The following is a 20,893-nucleotide window of genomic DNA, read 5'->3' as shown; positions in this document are numbered from 1 at the left end:
TCACAAGCTGTTCAAGGTGTTTTGCAGCAGGTCTCGGGGAGCCTGTCCCATTGGATTTAGCTGTAGCCTTTATTGCTAAGTGGCCTATAAAAGTTGGAAAACTCTGTAGCACTTGTCTCATTATATGGAGCGCAGTCTGATTCGTTAACTCGCTGCTGGTTCTTCATCATCACTCACAGCAGACTCTACAGTGTTGAGTTAACATTGAGACTACATGTTGAATTCCCACCTATGGTGTTTTATTAAGTCCAGCTATACACAAATTAACCCTCACTCACTTTTACAAGCCGTTTAGCTTGGTCTGAGTTGCGCTCTGGATTGGATCTAACCCTAGGGTGCAAGTCGGGGTACACCCAGCATAAGGCGCCAGTGCATTGCTGAAAAATGAACACTGGGTTAATTCAACACTGCAGTTTCAGCACTTGGTTAATTCAACACTGTAAAAGTTGTACAATTTAATTAAACACTGTAGTCAGTATAACACTAATTTTGTGGGTGATAGTTCAATGCAATAACTGTATGAGTTAATACAAACGCTATAAGAGTTAACCCAGCACTCTTAAAGTTTAGTAATCACTTTAAGTGTTAATCTAGCAACGTAAAAGTTATTAGCTGTGCCACTGCAGAAAGCAGGAGCTATTCAAGACTTTAAGCACTGTAAGATTTAATCTAACACTGTGAAGGTTAATCTAGTCTAACATTGTAAGTGATCAGTCACTGCAAAAGTTTATTCAGCATGCTGAGTGTTAATCCAACACTGCAATTGCATTTCAGCGCATTAAGAGATAATCTGACACTGTCGTTATCTGTTAACTGTCACTAACAGTTAATGGGACTTCAAAAGTCAGAGATATTAACAGTGCAAAATACATACAGCATTGCAAGAGTTGATTAATCAATAATGTTAATGACAGTAAAGGTTAATAATCGTAAGAGTTCATCACTGGTAGAGTTAATCTTATGTTGTAGGAGTTAATCCAGTGCGAGTTAAAGAGAGTTAATTCAGCACTGTAAAAGTTGATTAATCTCTATAAGGGTTAACCCAACACAATGAGAGTTAATTCAGCACTATAAAGAAGATTAATCACTGTAGGAGTTAATCCAACACTGTGAAAGTTAACCAAACACAGTGAGAGTTTATTCAGCACTTTAAAAGTAGATTGATCACTGTAAGAGGTAATCCAACACTGTGAGAGTTATCCCAACACAGTTAAGAGTTAATTGAGCACTGTAAAAGTAGATTAATCACTGTAATCCAACATGGAGAGTTTAACCAACACATTGAGAATCAAATCAGCACTGTAAAAGTAGATTAATCACTGTAACAGTTAATCCAACACTGTGAGAGTTAACCCAACACAGTGAGTGTTAATTCAGCACTGTAAACGTAGATTAATCACTTTAAGAGTTAACCCAACACAGTGAGTGTTAATTCAGCACTGTAAACGTAGATTAATCACTTTAAGAGTTAACCCAACACAGTTAGAGTTAATTCAGGACTGTAAAAGTAAGTTAGTTACTGTAACAGTTAATCCAACACTATGAGACTCAACCCAAAACAGTGAGAGTTAATTTAGCACTGTAAAAGTAGATTAATCACTGTGAGAGTTAACCCAACACAGTTAGAGTTAATTTAGCATTGTAAAAGTAGATTAATCACTGTGAGTTAACCCAACACAGTGAGAGTTAATTTAACACTGTAAAAGTAGATTAATCACTGTGAGAGTTAACCCAACATAGTAAGAGTTAACCCAACACAGTTAGAGTTAATTCAGCACTGTAAAAGTAGATTAATCACTGTGAGAGTTAACCCAACACAGTTAGAGTTAATTGAGCACTGTAAAAGTAGATTAATCACTGTGAGAGTTAACCCAACACAGTTAGAGTTAATTCAGCACTGTAAAAGTAGATTAATTACTGTAACAGTTAATCCAACACTGTGAGAGTTAACCCAACACAGTGAGAGTTAATTCAGCACTGTAAAAGTAGATTAATTACTGTAACAGTTAATCCAACACAGTGAGAGTTAACCCAACACAGTGAGAGTTAATTCAGCACTGTAAAAGTAGATGAATTACTGTAACGGTTAATCCAACACTGTGAGAGTTAACCCAACACAGTGAGAGTTAATTTAGCACTGTAAAAGTAGATTAGTAACTGTAAGAGTTAATCCAACACAGTTAGAGTTAATTTAACACTGTAAAAGTAGATTAATCACTGTAAGAGTTAATCCAGCACAGTAAGAGTTAATTCAGCACTGTAAAAGTAGATTAGTCACTGTAAGAGTTAATGCAGCACTGTGTACGAGTAAATCCAAAACTGAGTAATCCAACAGTGTAAAAAGTTAATTACTCACTGCAAAAGTTATTTAATTACTGCAGCGCTTAAACCCTGTGAGAGTTAATCCAGCACGGCGGGAGTTAAACGGTCTTCACCGTTTGAGTGAACGCATCGCTGTAAGAGTTAATCCTGCTCTGGATTCTGCTCTCGGTTGATAATAATTTGGCCTGAATGGGCGCTGTGGGTGACGCAACGTCCGCCGCGTTGTGCCTCCGCGCGCCGCTCGGACTCTCAGTGCTGCTCCGCCACTACAGACGGTGCCCGCGCGCTCCAGCCGGGACAGCGAGAGCGAGCGCGAGTCAGAGAACGTGCTAGAACGAGCGCGCCGCGCGTGTCTTTCTGTCTGAACGGAGACTCGTTTATTTCCATACTTTTTCTCTGTGTGTGTTTTTTGTTTAAACCGTAATGCAGCAGAGCGGAGAGGCAGCCTCGTGAACGCGCGCGCGCGTGGATAAAGCGAGAGTTCCTGCTTCCTTAACTTCTGCGCGCGCTGTTTTTTTTTTCTGGGATGGGCTATTTTCATAACGTCATTTCATTCCTCCCTCTTTTTCATTTTCTTCTTCTTTGATTCTCTCCCCCCCTCCTCCCCCTCCTCCTCCTCCTCCTCCTCCTCCACCCTCCCTCCATTTCCTAAATGGAAGTGAGCGCTCTCCGCGCGCTCTCGCTGCTCCTCAGCCCGCCTGCACGCGCTTACGTTCCCGTCGCCTTTCTCACCGTTTCTGCTCGCGCCGAGTGGAAGTGAGAGAGAGAGACAGAGAGACACACAGAAAGAGAGAGAGGGAGAGGAGAGAGAGAGAGAGAGAGAGGTAAGGGTCCTGCTGGAGGCCCTGAAGCTTCTTCTGCTGCTGCTGCTGCTGCTGCTGGAGTGATGATGAAGATGATGACGGCGATGAAGGTGGTGATGAGGATGATGATGAAGATTAACTGTGAAAAATGCTCCACTGACTGATCCGCTCTCCGCTCAAGCCCGCTCCGTATTTTTTTGCAACAATGATGTATTCTCCTCTCTGTCTGACTCAGGTAAACACCTTGTTTGTTTGTTTGTTTGTTTGCTTGTTTTTTTTTGTTTGTTTGTTTGGTCACACAGCCTGTGCTGGGAGACTGAGGGCAGTATAGAAAAGGGCGGGCAGAAAAAAAAGAGAATGTGCTGCCTCGGTCCACAGGCTGAGCTGGAAAAGAATCCTCTGGTCCCTAACAGAGCCGAGCGTTCTGCTACGTTTCAGCTCTTATTGTGCTTTTGTATCTGAAAAGTTTCTTGCGGTTGCAGCGTTGTGGTGTGACTGCGTTGTAAACTCCAGCAAACTTCTAAAGGCACTTCGTTCATGCGTTTAATATCAGATCAGACGACTGCTGCGTGTTTATATGTGCTGCATACGGTGCTCATAACAGAAAGAGAAGAAAGTTATAATGAGCGGCACAAGCCGAACACTCTCCTTTCACTCTCTGTTCACTCTCTGTTCATTGCAAAAGCTTTGAAAACACATTTAACTCTACTGTCTATCATTATGTAAGCAATATTCTATATATTGTCCGCGATGTGGCTGTAACTGTATGCTTGCTAATTTGCTGCGAAGCTTGGCAGGCCGTCCCGCTCCCTTTTCGTGTCACACAAGGACAGTGTAGGCTAGTAGAGGAGGTAATGTGTAATCTTCTGGGGCTTTTTTTTTTTTTGTTGGTGGAACAACACTGACCTATTTTCTTTATTATGGAGGCACGAAATACTTGATAATTCACATCCGCTGCTTTAGATTGTGCAACACGTGTTTTCTCAGTTAGGAAAAGTTTACAAAGTTTTTTTATTTAATATGTTCTACATCTGTGAATAAGAGTCTAATGCAGTTGTGCACATGTGTTCAGAATTTTGCTTGCATATATAATCAGAAAGCGCACATATTAGACTCCAGGGAAGCTGCTGCTGTTGTGGCCATGGTGAAAGTGGCTTTATATTTGAGAACTTTTTTTTTTGGGGCTGTTCAGGTTTTTAAGGTCAGTTTGTTTCTAGGGTTAGTGTTTTTTTATTGACCTGGGATTTTAAATAGTTGTGCTCTGTCTCCAGTGACCTTTGTTTTCATGTGTGCAGTTTTGCCAGGTTGGTTTAAATTAGAGGCCGCTGGATTTGGTATGAATAGCAGAATTAATAATTACTGAAACGAGGTCTGAGTTTGAAGATCTCAGTCTGGTTTTTTTTTAAACCACGCTGGTTTAATGTAAAATGACTTAATGCAGGACTTTCCGTCAGCCCGAGTAACGTGAGGTTTGCAGTTATTCTGGCTGTGTTTGTTGTGCCGTGCTTTAATCTTGTTGCTCGTCTGCTTTTCCACCACGTTTCTAGTTTTACGACATACTTACCTGGAATGCACTGGATAATTAGGCCGCACTGCAGATGAGACGCACTCTGATATCGTCTGAAAATCAATAATCAACACCACTGATTCGGGGCTCGTTGTGTTTATTTATTTATTTATTTATTTATTTATTTATTTTATTTATTTTTAAGCTGGTCATATTTTTAGGTCATTGCCAACTCGGTGCAAATTACAGTTGGCCGTGTGGTGAGGACTTGGAGTCGGCAGTCAAGCTGCACTGCACTCTACTTTTTTCCAGTGTTTTCAGATGCATACCAGCATTTATGTAGTAGTCAAGCATAAGCATATTAAAATCTTCGGTCTCGGGGCTGGTTTACCGCTTTTGCATAATCTGAAAGCCAGCCTCTTCATTGTGTGAAAAAATCATGAATTATGGACCAACTCAAATGGAATGAAATATTTTTCATTGACTGCTGTTGAAAATTACTTATGTTTTTTTTCCTTCTCCTGTAAAATTACTGTTTGGAGATACAGGACATTTCTGTATATATACAGAAATTATATGCATATTACCTTTTTTTTTTTTGGTGGAGGCCATAGCTCACCTTGGTTTCAACTTTGTACACCGTAAAATATAATTTCAGCTTGAAAAAGTAAATAACCTAGTATACTATGTGTGATTATGTTGCAGTTAATAGCGCAGATCACTGTTGTGTTGACTCACTGTTTGAGGTTAAATGAGCTCCAAAGTTTAAAGCAGCTATGCTACTCACTTTTTTTAAGCAAAAACAACTATTTTAACAGTGTGTAGGAATGTGCACTGTATGTCGCTTGTATTTAATGTTCTGCATGAGTTTTTTAAGTAGCAGTGCACTGATTTGGGACTTGTCTGCTGATATTTTTAATGTACAGATCTGCCAGTGCTGATACATTAACATTTACATTTACAGTGTAGAAGTTAGCATTACAAAGAAATATAACATTTAATAAACTGACTAAAATGCAGACGTTTTAATGCATCACCTAAACGTTCAGCTCTTCCTACAATAAAGTACAATAAACACATCATCAAATATGGGTTCGAAATATCGGTCAGATGTGCACGTCCGTCTAATGCTGATTTTATTTTAAAAATGAATATTTCCCAGTGCAGATATGCTTCTGATATCGTCGTCCCTATTTTGTCCCTATTTTATAATTCAGCCGTTCTTAGATTTCATGCATTTTCAATACTATTAAAAAATAAAAAATAATAATAAAAAAAAAGTCCATACTATGTTTCACAATTTCAGGCTTATGTGCAGTGTGATAATGCATGTGCAGTATATCTGTGTATTCTGTGTGCTGTAGTGTCTGTTGCAGGCTGTAGGTAGTGTTGCAGGTTGGAGGCCTGCAGGCTTCTGCTTTGTTTCTGTGAACAGAAGCACACTGACTGGCCTGGTGTGTGTTTACGGTGTGGCAGTGTGTGTGTGTGTCGAGGAGTCTCCTGACGTGCCCCTAATGTGTGAGTGTGAGAGAGTGAGAGAGAGAGAGAGGCGGTCGGAGCGTAGTCTGCCAACCTGAAGGGCCGTGATCCTCGCGCTTCCAGCCGTGCCTGAGCGCTGCACCGACACACTGCAACAAAAAACTGACTCACTGCAGTTTTATGAGTTTTTTTTTTTTTAAAGTTTATTCTGTTACACAGTGAGTTTGGCTCTAACTGTTTAAGTGTTAAGGTGCTGCTATCAATGTTTTTTTATTGTAGTTCAGGCGACTACGGTTTAGTTTTGTATTTTAACGTGGAGGCATTTTTAACATAGTTAAATAGATTTGTAGTGCACTCTGTATTTTAATAAAATCCAAAGGGAGTATTTTATCCTCCTGATTTTGTGCTGGGTTGTAGTGCAAGACTAAATTGTGTGGAAAAAAAAATGAACACAAATTTGTAACACATGGATCTGAATAACAGATCGTTGATTACAGTCATATGCCAAAATTTGGATTTTCTAAGTGAAAATAAGTTAAAATATCCTCGACAGGGAACAGACTTAAATATGGCATGTTCCTACAAATGTGCACAGGTTCTATGTGTTTGCTGAATTTGAACATTTTGGGACTTTTGCAGAGGCCACATTTTAATTTTCTTCCCCCAGATATGTTAAATGCAGCAAATAAACAGTGATTGTGTATTAAAATGTGCAGAAATGTGTTCACTTATTTAAACTTAGAAAATCAATATAAATATGTCGTTTGACCAGGGGCGCCCAAACTTTTGCACATGGCTGTGCAGAAAAAAAAGAAATTGAAATATACATAATATTTCTATTTATTCTAATATTGCTTTTCCTGAACAAATAAATATACACACTGTCCAATTACTGTTTAAATATAATCTTCTCTGGTACCTAAAACATTTGCACAGTACTGTATATATTATAATTTAATAATAACATTATGCAGTGGTGGTGAAATTAAACCCTGGTTGCTTCAGGGCGTTCGCCGCTTCAGTGCTAAACAACTTTACAATAATATTGTTTTAAAATTCGATGCAGATATTTTGAGCAGTTGTTGCTGTGCTGAACTGTGGAACTCTGTAACTACAAGCCAGATGTTTGTCACAGAGCTAATAAGCCAAGCTGCGGTTAATTATCCCTTAAAAATGAGCGTCAGAGATGTACAGAGCTTAAACCGCGTTCACGCAGATTTCCGGACGTTTTTCTTGGTGTGTCCTCAGTCACAGTTACTTCTCGACGGCACGGTTTGAGAGTTTTGGGCCTTGTGCAGGGAGCTGGGACGCACCCTGTTTGGAGTGAGTTTGCCAACTCTCTGCAGTGCTATCTGTGGGAGATTTTGGAAGAGTTTGAATTCCCCTGTGCTGGCAGCGCGCTGTCCTGCCCCCGTTTCTCATCGATTCATTCCGTTAGTGCCGCAATTAGTCCCCTGCAGCAGAGGAGAGGAGAGAGGGAGCGGACTCTGGGCTTTGCATAACCGGACTCTGGCTGCCAAAAGTATTTTAACATCAGACGGTGGGCTGATCACACTTTGGCATGGACTGGACGTTTGTGTTTTCCCTTTTTTTAAACATATTCCAACATTTTGAAACTGAACTATTTGCAATATGCACTGCTTTTCATCCGAGCGGCGATCTGTTTATACGTCTCTGTCATGATTTATTATAGCTGTTCACTAAAAACAGTTTTCAGATAAAAACCCAACTATTGTACAAACGCACGCAGGTGGGCTTATGACTTATTCTCAACAGGCATAGCTGTTTAACCCCTTTAACTGAAAGCTTATTATTCAGAAACTACTAGGGTTGGGTGGCACAACAGTGTCCCACAGTGTTTGAAAATTAAGACAGTAGGCGTGAACAGCATGACAGTATTTATTGTTATTATATGTAATTCGCATCACATACTTTTCTGAGCCTGTTGTGTGTTTTATCACCACTTAAAGAAAACTGAGTAACTGCATGTTTCATTACAAAGGGGGCATAATTAGTCCTGTTTGACTGGATTTAGTGCGGCGCGGTGCGAGAAACTTTGAGTAAAAGTATTATATTGCGTTCATTGTTTTCAGAAGTATTTTTTAATGGGGCTTTTTTTCCAGTTCTAACTTATCAAACCTCAGCAGAAATAAGTATTGTGATACATTGTGATTGTATGACATTATTTCATATTTTTGACATTCATTTCTGTTCAGAATCTATAAAATAAACTGGCATTTTCAGGTGATATAAACAGGTACCTTTTCAATTCCTCGCCAATTGTTAAACAGCGCTAACCGTGAGGATACAGATATGCTAGCATAGCAGCATCACAGCTCCTCACACCGCAGGACAGCTAACTGACCACTGACACCGTTTTAAGGGATAAAGTCTCCAATCTGAGGGAGCAAAGTCGTGCGAGTGGTGTTAAAGTGAGTCCTGAGCTGAGAATATAAGCTGTTTTCCAGCTAACAAAGCTAGCACTAGCACTCCAACCAGCGCCACTCTAGTGAGCAGTTTAGCATTTAGCTTTTTGTTGTTTTGGTTGGTTGTTGGATTGAGGGTTTATCATGAATTGTGTTATATTACTTACTTAGGTTCAGATTAATAATGTTTAAGTAAGAGTTTTTTATTTTAAAGTGCTGTTAGCATATAAAATTAATGCAGAAACTGGATTTAACTGGATTTTTCACATCTATAGGCACCAGTACACACGTTCCAGTTGTTAGGTTAAAAAAAACAGCTAGCATATTCTACTGAAATTCCTCCTAGGGTCAACTTTCCTGTATTTTAAAGTTGTAGTTTTTTTTTTATTTTAAAACTTTATTTTGATATCGCATCACGGATGATTTGTAGCATAAATATCTATTAAGTGCAACTGAATGTTAAGTTGAATGTAATCGACTAAATTACATCTAACCCCAATTAAAGTACCTGTGAGGGTCTTTCAGAATAAAAGTGTGAGAGTTTTTTTTGTCACAGTTTAGTGAAAGGAATCAAAACCATAGCATTATATAGATAATAGCATAGTATCTGAAGGCTGGTGCTATAAAAACGTGAATACCGCCTAACTGTAAGTACTGTACGACTATAAGTTCTGTAGTAGAGCGAGGAATTGAAATGTGAGACTCTTTAGAGCTTAAAGGGCTCATAGGCTGTTGTTACTGTGCTCATATATGTAAATGAGCTCTGATCTGATTCTGGCTGCCATGTAGTGCCTCATTCGAAAAGCAGTCCAGGATGAAGCAATCCGATTTCAGTGTGAGTGGGCAGAGCTAAACTTCTGTAGGCTGAACAGGTAGATATGTGTAAATGAGTGGGCTTTTGTGACATCACAAAAACGGTGAATTCAATACAGACTGTTTTGGCAGTGTATTTTCCATATATGGACATGGGAGTGATTTAAATCTTTAACAATTTCCATACTATATCAAACCATGACATGGGCCCTTTAAGAGTTTAACCCCTTAAAATCCCAGGCTTATTATATACTAAGTCTTATTATCCAGTAACTACAGGGACTTCAGTGCACACTAGTTGAGCTATTCTTAGGTTATAGAAGTGTGTAATAAAACTTCGAGCCATTTAAGGGGTTCGTTTTCACTCTGCGGTGTCTCTGCGAAGTTTTGGCTCATGTGTTCGTTAAGCTGCTAACTAGGCCCTGCTTTAATGAACGCCGAAACGCCCTCCCCTGCCCCCTCCACGTTCGGCCACACCGTTTGAAGTGTCGCTGCTGGTCTTCTCTCAAATCGCCCGGGCCTGTGGCACTCCCCCTCGCACCCCACCACCGCTGCTGACTCTCATGGGCTGCTGTGTATGCGTCTGAAATGCATGGCCCACTTTTCCCCCTGCCGTCCCTGAGCGCCGCAGCCCTGCCAGCGTCCCCCCGCTGCTCCACAGCCTTCTGTGCTCCAGTCAACACATTAATTAAGCTATTTTGATTACCCTCGCTCCTCCTGAGTTTTAACCCGGCTGTCGTTTCTCAAAAATCAATGCCAGGAAGCTGTCAAGGAGTTTAAAAGAAATGGCGCAAGTCCTAAGTAGAACATCAGCTTTGATGTGTCGCTGGGCCCTGGTGGCTGTGGCACTCCGTCAGAGGGGAAGACACCACGGGACGGCGGAGGGTGGAGGGTACGTGGCGCGAAAAAAGTGGCCGCAGTTATAAAAGCCGCAGCTCTTGGCATGAGTGGCGGACTCCATGTGGCCTGTGCTGCAGATGTCTGTGGACGCTTGGCTTCGATTCATATCACACCCAGGTTCCTCGGCGGGGAGCATGGTGAGCAACGCTAAATATTTACATTACAAAGGCGGGTTTGGATTCCACCTGAGCGTGCAACCTCTCTCGAATGTGCGCCAGTAGATAAGGACGTGAAAGAAGAGGGATTTCGTCGGGCTGATTTGTCTTTTTCTTTCTCTCTCTTTCTCTGTCTTTTTTTTCCTCCCCTATTCAGAGACGTTGTGGTTCGTCTAGCGCCTCGATCGCTCTCCTGAGTCTCTTGGCTCTCAGGAAAAAAAAATATCTGAATAACAGCACCAGATTTTATATTCGCTCACCTGAAACTCTAACTTTCATAGCTTGAGTTAACTCGCAGCTATCTAAAGGCATGTTGTGGTAATATTCATTATTTCTCTCTCAGGGGAAGGCATGATAAGTCATGCTGGTCAATGAAATTAAGAATTCATGGCCAGAATAATACAAAGATTTATTTAGAGATGTAAAAATACAACATATTTTAACGAATTGTATCACAGCATATAATATTGTATCACTGTATCATGACTAGAATGTACTTTTATAATGTTGAACGCTTTACTAAACTGAACTTTAGCGTAATAACATATGGCACATCTTATTTTTGCTGTATCGAATCAAGACAAGCCATACCGTATCATATAGAATTATGAATTCCATGAATTATTACACCTCTGTGTTTATCATGTATGCATTTCAGTTAAACCTAACCAGCATTCTTGAGTACCTAAAACTAGTCAGGTGTTGCTTTGAAACTGTTAAAATAATGTTAGCTCATGTTTATGATCCAAAAAAGCACAGTTTTAGTTTCAAAGACTGTACTTTTATAATGCTTAGCGCTCTAAAAAACTGAAATAAGATTTAAAATATGAACATAAAGGCACATTTTTAGCTGCTCGTTTTTTTTTGCTGTATCAACAAAATGTGTTGGATTGTATTGGATACAACCATATCGTATCAAATTCTGTGAATCGTTACGCCTCTAAGTTTCTTGCATACATTGTGCAATTAACAAGCATAAATCAGCACCAAAAACAGTTAGGTGTTGCTTTGAAACTGTTAAAATAATGTTAGCTTATGTTTATGTTCCTAAAAAGCACAGGTTTAGTTTCAAAGATTGTATTTTATAATGCTTAATGCGCTAATAAACTGAAATAAGAACAGTAAAAATATTAACATAAAGGAACATTTTTAGTTGTTTTTGCTGTATCGACAAAATGTATCGAATTGAGACACCACCGTATCGTATTGTATCGAATTCTGTGGATCGTTACACCCCTAAGTTTCTCATATACATTGTGCTTACAATTAACAAGGATGCCTCAGCACCAAAACTTGTTAGGTGTTGCTTTCTGGAAAAGGAAATATTTACATAATTAAGCTTTGCTGTTGTGTTAGCGTTAGTGTGTTAGTGTTATTATGGTGGTTACAGTTGGCGAAAATCTGATCAGAACATTTCCATATCTGACGTGCTCAGGATCTCGTCTAGGAGTAGTTCTGTCATTAATTTGTGAATATGTGAAATATGTGGTTTCTTAAAAGGGGAAAAAACCCACAGATCTCCAAGTGGTCACAGGCTCTGCATTTTTAGTGTGAAAAAAAATGTGAAATATTGTGGCCAGGAGCACCATTAAAATAGGCAGCGCTGACCCCTGCTCGTAGCTCATTGAAACAAGTGGAGAAATTGTGTGGAAAGTGCAGACTGTAAACTTTCAAGCCGTACCACATCAGTGCAGAGGAGATATTTTATTATGATTTAAATTTGATGAAACGTACGGTCTTGTTTTGCTGTCTTTTACATTATAACCAGATTTTTGGCTGTTTAAATATGGATACAGAACATAAATTGAATTAGAGAAGCACAGTATGATGATATTTCATCGTTAATGTTTCATGATAAATTATAATATAAATCTTAATATGCTTTTATGAGCATACTGCGGACATCGTCACTGAATACCTGCATGTTTTATTACATAGAGAGATTAATCAGTCCCGTTTAACTGGATTTCTTTTTAAATGTGGCACTACTGGGATTTTTTTCAACTCATCTAACTGAAAAATGAAGTGTCCTTATTATATTTTTGCCATATCAACCACAACTACATTGAATTTAATGTAATATAATCTTTGTTGAACTCATTGAAACCCAACTGTGCATTTACACTGAATTATATACATGGATCAAAAAGACTCTAGAGTAAATGCCTCTGGTTCTCTAAGGGTTAATAATCATGCTTAATGAGTTCATATCCATTCCTATATTCAGATCTGTGTTATTGTATGATTTTAGACTAGCACGTTTAACGCGCGGCGCCGGTATGTGTAATGCGCTGTGGAGCCGCAGTAGTAGGTCACTGCAGGAAGAAGCTGGGCTCTTGGCAGCAGCCGGCAGCTGCTGGAACGGCTCTCAGAGACATTCCAACTGGACGGCGATCAAGAGGCGCAGCGCTGGCGTGGCACGGCCCAGCAGGCTGTTTATTTAAAAGCTCTGTAAATCCACCTTTACTCCTGCACTCCTCCGCCGCTGCCGAGCCGCTCCAGCCAGCGCTCCGTCTCGCTGGACGCCGTCTGGCCGTTTGCTTATTCCTACAGCAACTCTGATTACGGGGAGACGAGTGTTTTTAGAGCTGGTGGCAACAATTTCCAAAAAACGGTTTATGTTGTAAATTGTTTGGCGCCAGAAATCGCAACGGAGAATCCTTCTCAGCTTAAGTTGGTATTTTTAGTCTCATTCAGACTCTTTTTTAAAAAATTTTTCTCATAGTGGCTGTGTTGATTTTTCGCACTCTGCCAGTTCATCTCAGAGATTGATTTTGTAGCAAGTTCTGCAGGGTTTTTTAGGGTTTTGCGGTAGAAACTGCTCCGAGTTTGACTGTCAGGGATAAAGCAGCAGATCCAGGGCTTACCAAGGAGAACAGGCCTGAACCAACTGGAGAAAAATATGATGCCGAAATTGTATCGATTCCATAAATCATCGCTGTCCAAAAAAACAAACATTTATCTAAATTTTTTTATTTAGTTTTTTTTTTACATTATTTGAACTATTGGGCCAATAGAAATGCTCCAAAAGTACTTGGGATAAAATCTCTTTATACTATATTACATTAAAGAGTTAGAAAGTTTTTACCTTCTTCTGTAAAGTTACTATTTTGTAGGTTTGTTTTCTTGGACAGCAACAATATGCTATATCAGTTCCAATATGACTTGCGATATGAGGAAGTAATTATGTGATTAGTCATCGAACAGTAACAATTCAGTGCGGATGGTGGAGTCAAGCAGCCGGGGGGTCAGAGTGGGGGTAATAATGAACTCTGCTGTAGCATTATACTTTTTAGCATGTTTTTTTGGTACATCTTACATCTTATACTGTGACTAGACTGCATATTTGTCGATATAGAGAAGTATATCAGGGTATCATATTCAGCTGAAGGAGGTGAATGGAGGGGTGACAGTACTGCACTGCACAGAAATCAGACAGCTCCCCTTCATTTGTTTAATATACAGTCAAATTATTCATTCTTCACCTTTATTACAGCTTCCATTCTCTTCAGGAGACTCACTTTCATTTTTTTAAAGAATCTGCAGACACACCTCCAAAGTTCAGTCTTAGAAGTTGGTTGATCATTTTCAATCAAACACATTCAGTTCATTCATTGAGGTCTGGACTCTGGGGTGGTCAGTCCATTGTTCAGCTTCTTTGTTTGATGTGTCCGTCTCCTTTTCTCAGTGAGGTTCTTCTTGAACAGCTACACATCCTTTCAGACCCATAGCGCTGAGTCGTTTTCTCACAGTAGAAGGATGGACAGAAACACCTGTGGATGTTTTCAGATCTGAAGCAGCTTGATTTTCTCCTCTCTCTCAGAGATGAAAGCTTTAAGTGCTGTTTATCTGATGGGGCCAGTTTTGGTGTCTAGCAGGTCTTCCAGGTGGTTGTTAGGAGCCCCATTTTCTCTGTAGCTTTTAATCATTTTTGAATAAATATATTGATATGAGTAAGTGTCTCCTGAAAACTTCTATCATTTCTTACACTGCTGTGCTGTATACTTGGCCTGTATTCTTATATCAGCCATAGAGGCTAATAATGCAAACGGTATATCGCTGCTGTCAGAGCAAAACCTCATATCTCCATTTTTGTCATTTTTCAGTTTTTGGCATAATTTGAAAATACCTGTTGCCTTCTACATTGTATGTAAATTTCACGATGAATGGACCAAAATAAATGGTCCAAAATTGCATGGAAAAGTCTGGTTCCATTGACTTACATTAAAAGCTAAGCAGGTTTTTTTCCTTCTCCTGTAAATTTCTCATTTTGGAGATACAAGGTTTTAAGATACAGGCAATATTAGCACTTTTCTTTTAGATTTTGACTCCAGCAGGCCGAACTGACCCTAAACTCTGACCTAAGGCTTCATGCTGCCTTCTCTCAACACTCTACATGTGCATGTCTGGGGTAAAAAGGCTCTGCAGGTTTTGTTTTTCATTTTTTCTCCCGGATATGACATTTTCCCTTTTTTTTTTCCTGGTGCAGATATATTTTGACTTTTATGTGCTGACAAATGGCCCAGACAAGCTTTAGGCAGCTAAAGAGAGATTACAACACCCCCCCAAATGTGCCGTTTGAGAAATCTCTCATTCTTTCTGTGTCTTTTCCAATCGTTCTTTAACAGAGACGCACAAAGAAGAGCGTAATACGTGTTAATGAAGGCTTTGGCCTGGACTAATGATGAAAAGCTGTAATTAATGCACTCTGTTCAGAGGCACAGAGAGCGAGCGTCTCCAGTCAGAAAGCGCGCAGCTCAGCAAAAGAGTTTGCCAACGAATCACGGAAATTTCCGTCGAGGGCGCGATGACTGTGTGTGTTGAGTGTACTTTCTGGGAACAGCGGGTAGAACTCTCAATCTCAGAGTTTATCATAATAATGGTAAATGTTTTTGTGATAACTTCGCCCTCGTTTTCTCCAGCTGTAACTGTTTAAACCGTACAGGACTGTATGTGGATCCACAAGTCAGCTCCTTACTGTTATAACTACATAATTTACATATTAGTAATTATTAAACGATTTTTAGTAGTTACTGAGTTATTCATAGTGGATCCTCAGTAATTCATAGTTGTAACAGAATAATTCATCCAGCTTTATTCTTTAATAATTCATAGTAGATACTGAATAATTCATAGTAGATAATGAATAATTCATAGTAGACACTGAATAATTCATAGTGGTTACTGAATAATTCATAGTAGACACTGAATAATTCACAGTAGATACTGAATAATTTGTAGTGGTTACTGAATAATTCATAGTGGTTACTGAATAATTCATAGTGGATAATGAATAATTTATAGTAGTTACTAAATAATTTGTAGTGGATACTGAATAATTCTTAGTATTTACTGAATAGTTCATAGTAGTTTCTGAATAATTCATAGTAGTTACTGAATAATTCATGGTGGATGCTGAGTAATACATGATAGTTACTGAAAAAATAATAGTAGATACTGAGTAATCCCGCTCAGTGTTATTAGGTTAAATTTCCCCTCTCAAAAAAAACTTTTATCAACATTGCTGATAATGTACGCTAAGGAAAAAGCTCTTTTAAATTAAAAATTGCACTCTTTCAACTTGCGATTTGAATCTTTAATGATAAATCTTTCAGCCTCTCAGTGATTGGTTGCTTCTGAATGGTCTGACTCATCTACAGGCGGTTTATGAGCTCTGTGTTATTAGATTAAGTTTCACCACTTACAACTTAAGACAACGTTCTTGATAATGTAGGCTGTAGTAGTGCTGTTATTATTGAAACTGGTTAAAACTGCAGCTCTTAATTATGACACATCGTCTTGCTGATTAGCGATTAGCGGTCACAGTGAAGCATATCTGTCTCCAGCTTTATTCTTTATGAGCAGTGTGTGTAGCTGCAGTGCAGTCTGAGCTGCCCCGTTTCAGCTAACCTGCTCTCAACCCCTGTATGTGGGCCGCAGCTGGAGCAGCCCGTGCTGTAATGGAGAGTCTCCATTACTGCAAGATAAGCGACTGCCCTTTTTTTTCCACCGCTACAGTGCATTCGAGGCAAAGGCCAGCGCCCCAGGGGTCTGCGGCCGAGCTGCGCTTTCTGCTGCAGGGAAGCTGCTCCAGCCTGCAGTTGCACAGAGCTGAGGGGGAAAACACGCACCCTGCCTCACACCGGCCGCACTGCCATCGAGCTGCGGCTGCTTTCTGCTCCAGATGACTCACTGAACCAAAGTGGCAGCGTTAAAGCACTGAGGAAATGAGCGCGCAGTGTAAATGTGTAGGGAGTCAGGAGACGCTCTCTGGTGAATGTGTTTACTTTGAACCTATTCGAATGTGCTGTTGATTCCCTAATTACACATACAGTACTGTCAAAAACTGCTTTGTAGCAAGTGTGCTTGTGCCTGTAAGGACACTATATAACATTACAATAAGCATAAATATCCTTATGCTCACTTTATTATATTATGTGTTCAAGTTGTGAATGATGTAAGTCAGTTTTCATGTGTTCTATGTTGTATCTATGGTCGGTTCTTGTTTGTAGGTCCCATGTGTGTGTGGGTTGGGGCTGGAATGGCCGGTTGTTTGTTTTTATTCTTTAAATAGGAAACAATGAAAAATAAATACAAGTATAAATAAGTATAAATAAAGTGCAGTGGATCAAGTTTTGCAATTTGCAGTGCAACAAGTTTTTTGCTTCGCAAGACATTGTTGTAGAGGTGGGTGATATGGCAAGAATATAATATTGCGATACTTGAAAAAATTCATGATATTTAGTCACGATATTTCTTTTTTCAGACATCTGATCAGTTAGTAATGAGGAAAAAAAGAACCAGTAGTGCTATGTTTAAAAAAATACTATCAAAATCTGGAAATGCAATGATTTTCAGTCAGTATTTTGCAAATTTTGTTGCATTAAATCCAGTTAAACTGGCCCCACTTTGCTCTTTTTATAATGAAACAAGTACTGACGATATCCATGATAGTTCATAGAAGCATATTGTATTGTGACATAAGTTATTACGATAACAATGTATATATTGTCATATTGTCATATTGTCCAGCCCTGAGTTATCACAAGGCATTTCACTGATGTTGTAAAAAGTGTGCATAACACAATTGTTTAGATGTAAATAAAGTCATTCAGGGTGGATTTCGTTTTGACTACAGTGGTGATGATGGGAACCATAATGTGTACAACACAAATATAGCCATTTTTTTGGAAACGGGGTCGTACATATTTATATCATTTGTAGTTACATTTGTAATCATGTATATATTATTCATATAGTTAAATATTCATAGATGCGTCATATCTATGCCTGTTATTGCTCATATGCACTATCCGTGTTGCACTATTGCTACTATTTACACTTCTGGTAGATGCTAACTATCTATCTATAACCACCAGTGAACCTACACATGTCTTCTGAATATTTATAATTAATATTAATGATGATAAAATAGTGGTAAACCTGAAAAAAATACTCTACAATGCTCTGCATGTAATTTAACACCCATGAGATAGAATCAAAACTATTGTTAAACAATGTCTCAGGCTTCAGGGAGCATATTCGTAATATTATTATGTAATAACTTTCTGGGAAGGAGCCTTTAGAGGCTGCAGACGTCTGGTTCCTATCACCACCACTGTGAACAATTCTGTCTCAATAAGTTTCCCTAGAACGGAGCATTTCACACCAAACGACGCTGAATGACTCTGTTTGCATCATAACTGTTTAATTATGCAGAACATTTCAAAAATGGATGGAATTCCTCTTTAATATCCCCTTTAAAAATGAATGCTAACCCAGATGAACAGCTTTATGTGTGATTTTCCCAGAAGACTTTTGCACTGCACTGTGTGTAGACAATGCACATCCCCATGAGCAGAGAGTGATTGGTATATATTATATTTATACACATTGTAATCTTCTCATACCTGATTATATATTATTTTTGAACCCGTATGTGCAGGTTGGGACACTGCCTGCTTTTGTTTTTTTGTTTTTTTTTAGCCTTTGATAGATTCAGAAAGTCACAGAAACAGAGTTCAGGCAGTTCTAATGGAGTTCCGTTGGGGTTCATATGCATTGTTCATTGTTCAGCTGACACGGAATTGAGTAATGGCCTCTAGCTACAGCTTTAATTTTGTTTTGCTGGAACTTGAAATAGCCTTAAACCTGTTGCATACCTGCACTCACAATCACCCGCTTGTGTTTATCTGTATTTAAAACACTGGCTCTTTATCTGGAGTCGCAGAACTCAAGGCCTTTCTGGTGCATTATCTCAGTTTGCCCTCCGCAGCAGTATTACATATCAGCCAATCAAATACATTCATTAAAAAAGTGTGCAAATGTTAACATATGAAAACTCTGATGCAGTGTAATCCCCTACCGCTAAAGGACACGGTGACTGAAGTGCTTATAAGCAATCGTGCAACCCAGCAGTTGAGATTAAATCAGAAGTTTGGGGATGCTTTGATTTGTTTTGGAATTGGAGTTTTTTCACTGTTAAGGCAATAATGGTGCACTAGGATCAGGTATCATCAGCAACTTCGTTCTGTGCTGCTTTTTCCAAAACGGAAAAATGGAAACTCACCCAGTGTAAAAGGAGATCAGATAAGATACTTCATTGTCTTTGCACCATGAAACTGGGCAGCAGTCCTAACGGTGCGTTAACAAACATTAAAACCAAGAATAAAGAAAAATATAAGCTACACTGTTAAAAATGAGAGGTCAGATCAACTCAAAATGATGTAGTAACTGATTTCATGGCTTTTCTTGAGTTGGCTCAACTTGAGGATGCAAGAGTTCACACAACTCAAACTTAATTTGTTTAGCTCTGCATCTCAGTCAGGTAAATAAAATGAACATTTTTTTATACTCAATTTCCCCTCTAGCCAGGACTCTTTGGCTACGTTCACATTACAAGCCTCGTTGCTCAAATCCCATTTTTTGCTCAAATCTGATCTCTCTGACTCGATGGTTCACAATCATTTAGGTAAGTGATTCAAATCTGTCATTAATGTGACGATCTGGCGTCCTGAAATGACCCGCATGCGCACATCCTACTCAGTAACGTCATGTGAATGACTCACTTTCATCATCAGCACAAACTAACGAGCAGAACGAGCTTCGCTGAGAAGATCATTAACTCTGATCAGCTCTCAGCTTCATTATTAGAGCGAGACGAAAGAAAAAAAGGTGAGATGAGCTGCTTTTCCACCGTTTACAGGCTTTAACCTCTGTTCGGCGCTGCTGCCATGGTAACGCTTAATGATGGTGTACGCGCAGTGGGAAAAAGCACATGAATTCCGATCTGAGCTTCACATTAAGGTTGCATGGCCACAAATCAGATACGTATCTGATCTAGGACCACATATGAAAGTGACTCAGGTTGGATTTGAAAAGATAAGATTTGTGCTCTGAAAACATCAGATCTGAGTCACATCAGGGCAAAAAATCTGATTTGTGCCACTTCAACCTGGTAATGTGAACGTAGCCTTTCCACACTCTTGCTAGACATTTTTCCTGTTGGGTACACACTTATGGATGGCTATGGCATCACTGGGCCCACTGCACCACTCAGGAACACTCGAAGCAACTCAGATTTTGTGTCAAAACACTGGAGAAAAGATTTGTTGTTTTAACTTTAAAGCATGGCATCGTCTCATGTGGTGCAACTGTCTAATAATTGACTGTGCGAAGAAGGAGCGCCAGCTAGAGGGGAAACCGAGTAAAAAAAAATGCAAGTTCATTTTTGTTTATTTAACTGAGATGCAGACCTAGAAACCGCAGCTGGGAGAATTTTTGACTCAACTAAGAAGTTTGAGTTGTGTGAACTCTGGTGTCCTCAAGTTGAGTCAACTCAAGAAAAGCCATGAAATCAGTTACTGTATCATTTTAAGTTGAGCAGACTTCTCATTTTTTACAGTGTAATATGAAATGCAAGATATTAAAAGGAAAAGATTGTATCATTTCAAATAATAAAAAAAAATAACGAAGGAATATAGCAGTTATGAAATTGCACATGAGGGTATTGCACATTGTTGGATGGTAGTGGTTCTAAATAAATAAATCTAACAAAAGTGCCAGTAATTGTAAACATCCTTTAATATTCCTGGAGTATAATTTGGATAAGTGTGAGAAAAATGGAAACTCTCCCACTGTCAGAGGAGAAGGCCCATTCATAGCAAGACGACATGGGGGATTCTACCACCTCATAGAAGAGTTGAAGCTGTATAATCAGCGAGTCCCAAAGTCCCAAAGTATTTTGGATTGGTGATGTCATTTTAGTGCACTGCCTGCGCTCGTAGTTCCTCTTATTAAAAAAAAAAATCATTAAAAATCATTAAACTTAGCCTGATATTTATTTATTTAAACCCAATTTTAGTAATTGTCAGTTCCGCCCTCGAGCTAAGTCTTTCCTAATCACACAGTGCTACCAAGCTGAGAGGCTAGCACATGTTTCCCCTGAGGAACACGACATTAGCCACTGCAATTTTTTTAACTGCCGCT

The 20,893-nt window shown here is 39.2% G+C and overlaps 1 protein-coding gene across 5 annotated transcripts in view; it reads left to right on the top strand.

The window, feature by feature from the left end:
* Positions 1-2,926: 2,926 nt before the first annotated feature.
* Positions 2,927-20,893, top strand: part of nfic (nuclear factor I/C) — a 228,030-nt gene continuing 210,063 nt past the window's right edge. For all 5 annotated transcript variants that reach the window (XM_036579516.1, XM_036579515.1, XM_036579514.1 and 2 more), the window contains exon 1: positions 2,927-3,360. In XM_036579516.1, the coding sequence (XP_036435409.1) occupies positions 3,331-3,360 (30 nt within the window). In that variant the 5' untranslated portion in view covers positions 2,927-3,330. The remainder of the gene's footprint in view (positions 3,361-20,893) is intronic.

Source organism: Colossoma macropomum, unplaced genomic scaffold, assembly GCF_904425465.1.
Source record: "Colossoma macropomum unplaced genomic scaffold, Colossoma_macropomum, whole genome shotgun sequence".
Lineage (NCBI taxonomy): Eukaryota > Metazoa > Chordata > Actinopteri > Characiformes > Serrasalmidae > Colossoma > Colossoma macropomum.
This window is presented reverse-complemented; position numbering and strand designations above follow the sequence as displayed.